Genomic DNA, 3,205 nt, shown 5'->3' on the forward strand with positions numbered 1-3,205 from the left:
TGGTTCATTACATAGACCGAATGAAATTCGTTTATATGCAAATGTCTCGTAAGGACAGATAAATGTGGTTTTCTCCTGATCTTCAGGGTCAATGGGAATTTTCATATAACCCGAATAACCATCCAGGAAACAGTAGAAAGAATTTCCAGCTAACCTTTCCAACATTTGATCAATAAAAGGGAGGGGAAGTGGTCTTTATGGGTGGCATCATTAAGTTTTCTATAATCAATTCAAACACGCCACCCTGTAACAGTTCTGGTAGGAATTAACTCATTGTTCTCATTCCTTACGACAGTGTTCCCACCCTTCTTCAGAACAACTTGTACTGGACTTACCCACCTACTATCAGAAATCGGGTAAATAATACATGCGTCCAGTAGCTTTATCACCTCTTTATTGACCGGACGTATTTGAGGTTGGGTAGATGTCTTGTGGTCGGCCTCCATCAGAATTTTGTGCATGCACATGGATGAACTGATCCCCTTGATATCTGCAATACTCCTACCTATATCTTTTATATTTTTCTCAGAACTCGCAACAACTTTTCTTCTTCTGTCTCTGTCAAAGTAGAGGAAACTATCACTGGCAGTTTATCGTTATCAAGCATAAATAGATATTTCAAGTGCGAAGGAAGATGTTTCATCTATAGGATTGTGGCTTCTTCAATGGATGATTTTAAATGGTCTTGGGACATGCCCAAGCTCCCCAATTCTAGAGTTTACTGTTTTTGAAATCGGTCTTCCTGCTTCCAGATAATGAATACATTCGTCCAGCTCTTGACTTCCCTAATTCTTGCGTGCATGAATGGGTCAAACAAACCACCAAAGGATCCTCACACATTAATCCCTGCAAACCACACTCAACGAACTCGTCAGTAGCATCAATTCTAAAACAATCAGATGTATCATTGGGATATTTGATGGACTGAAAAACATTGAATATCACACTCTCATCATTCAGTCTTAAAACTAGCTCACCCTTATGCACATCTATCAAGGCCCTTCCGGTGGCTAAGAATGGTCTCCCTAAAATAAGAGGAATCTCTCGATCCTCTTCCATGTCTAACACAACAAAATCAACCGGAAAAATGAACTTATCAACTTTTACCAACACATTCTCTACAACTCCCCTTGGATATTTAATTGATCTATTAGCCAATTGTAGAGAAATTATAGTTGGCTTCACTTCACCTATTTTCAGCTTCTCAAAGCATGAGTATGGCATCAAGTTAATGCTTGCACCTAGGTCACATAAAGCTTTACTAAAAACAAAGTTCCTATGGTACAAGAAATAGAGAAGCTACCTGGGTCCTTAGCTTTTGGAGGCAATTTATTTTGTAAAATTGTAGAACATTCCTTTGAAAGCTTCACTGTCTCAAAATCCACCAGTTTCCTCTTGTTTGATAGAATCTCCTTAAGAAATTTTGCATAGGAGGGCATTTGAGCTAAAGCCTCTGCAAACGGGATATTTATGTGCAGCTTTTTGAAAATCTCCAGGAATTTTGAAAATTGAGTATCCAGTTGCAGTTACTTTGCTCTTTAGGGAAACGGGGGTGAATTTATATCTATAGTGGGGTTCGAGTTTAGAGACTTAACTTTCTACTTTGCGTCCTCGGACCTTTGCTTGGATGACCCATTTTCTTTCACATCATCTTCAACATCAACTACTTCTTGCTTCATGGGAGATGTCACCATGACTGCATTGACACCCTTCGGATTCTTTTCCGTGTCACTAGGTAGTGAACCCGGAGCTCGTGTAGCCATTTGTGTCGCCAACTGCCCTAGTTGAGTCTCTACCCTTTGCATCATGGCATCATGATTTTGCCATCTCATCTCATTCCTGGCTATGTACTTGGCGAGCATATTCTCAAGATTTGACTTGCTATCTTGTGGCTTGAAACCGGGTGGCATAGAAGGTCCAGTACCTTGCGGAGTTTTAGGTGGTTACTGAGGAGGCTTTTGTTGTGTAGGATGTTGCGGAGGATTGAAATATGGTTTCTCAACAGGATTTTCTAATGGCCTCCACCCAAAATTCGGATGATTCCTCCAGCCCGGGTTATATGAGAATCTGTATGGACTATATTGTTGCCGACCTTGGTTTCCCACATAATTCACCGAGTCCCCTCCAAAGCACTGTATTCCCTCACAAGACATATCTGGCATTAATTGCATGTCACTATATGATCCACCAACTATCTCAGTGTTCCCTTGAATTTGATTTACTGGCTTGACTGGTATTGATCTATTTGCTTGTAACTGCGTCATCTGATGTGTCAATCCATCAAGCTTTTCTATGATTGCTGTCAAAGCATCCATCTCAAGGAATCCGAATTTTTTCTTCCTTCTCTTGTCTTGCCAGCCTACATTGCTTTCTGCCATATTAGATATGATTTCAAGCGTTGCGGTTGGTGTTTTCCTATATAAGCTATCGTTCGCTGCTGCATCAAGCATAGATCTCACATATGGATCCACCCCATAGTAGAACGTCTCAACCTGCTGGCCTATCGAGAATCCATGTCTCGGGCACACTCTCAACATCTTCTTAAACCTTGCCCATGCTGAATTCAATGATTCCCCATCTCTCTATCTAAACGATGTGATTTCATTTCGCAATTGTGTAATCTTAGTTGGGGGAAAGTACATGTACATTAAAACCTCGACTAATCCATCCCATGTAGTGATGGAACCAGCTGGAAGGTCTCGAAGCCACTCCATAGCTTCTCCTTGCAGGGAGAATGGGAATAGTCTGAGTCGAATGGCATCAGTACTCACCCCATTGCACTTGATTGTATCACAGATCGATACAAAATTCTCCAGATGTGCATTGGGATCTTCAGAGGGTGATCCTCCGAATTTGACTTGGAGTTGAATCATCTGGATGACGGTCGACTTAAGTTCGAATGTATTCGCTTGAATTGTAGGGCGGACAATACTAGAGCCATAACCTCCAAACACTGGTCGATGAAGCTCCATCAAAGTACGATCATCCTCTTCTCCGACCATGTCTTCAAATTCTGGTTTAAGGTCTATTTCAGATTCCTCTTCAGATTTGAATTCAAGAGCCAAGTTGTGGTTCCTTCGAGCTCTACATGATGCGGCGGAGAGTAATCTCTAGATCGAGTGACACTAGATTTTTGAAGCCTTGAGCACAGCTCATATAACACGAGCTAGAACTCCTGCAATCAAATGCACAATTCAAGCTCCTA

General features: G+C 41.3%; 1 protein-coding gene across 1 annotated transcript; it reads right to left on the reverse strand.

The window, feature by feature from the left end:
• Positions 1-711: 711 nt before the first annotated feature.
• On the reverse strand, positions 712-1,439 carry LOC142544291 (uncharacterized). Its single transcript, XM_075651353.1, has 2 exons — positions 1,304-1,439; positions 712-1,241 (listed from the first exon to the last, which is right to left on the reverse strand). The coding sequence occupies exons 1-2, from the start codon at positions 1,437-1,439 to the stop codon at positions 712-714; spliced, it is 666 nt and encodes a 221-aa protein (XP_075507468.1).
• Positions 1,440-3,205: the final 1,766 nt, after the last annotated feature.

Source organism: Primulina tabacum, chromosome 5 (assembly GCF_025594145.1).
Source record: "Primulina tabacum isolate GXHZ01 chromosome 5, ASM2559414v2, whole genome shotgun sequence".
NCBI lineage: Eukaryota > Viridiplantae > Streptophyta > Magnoliopsida > Lamiales > Gesneriaceae > Primulina > Primulina tabacum.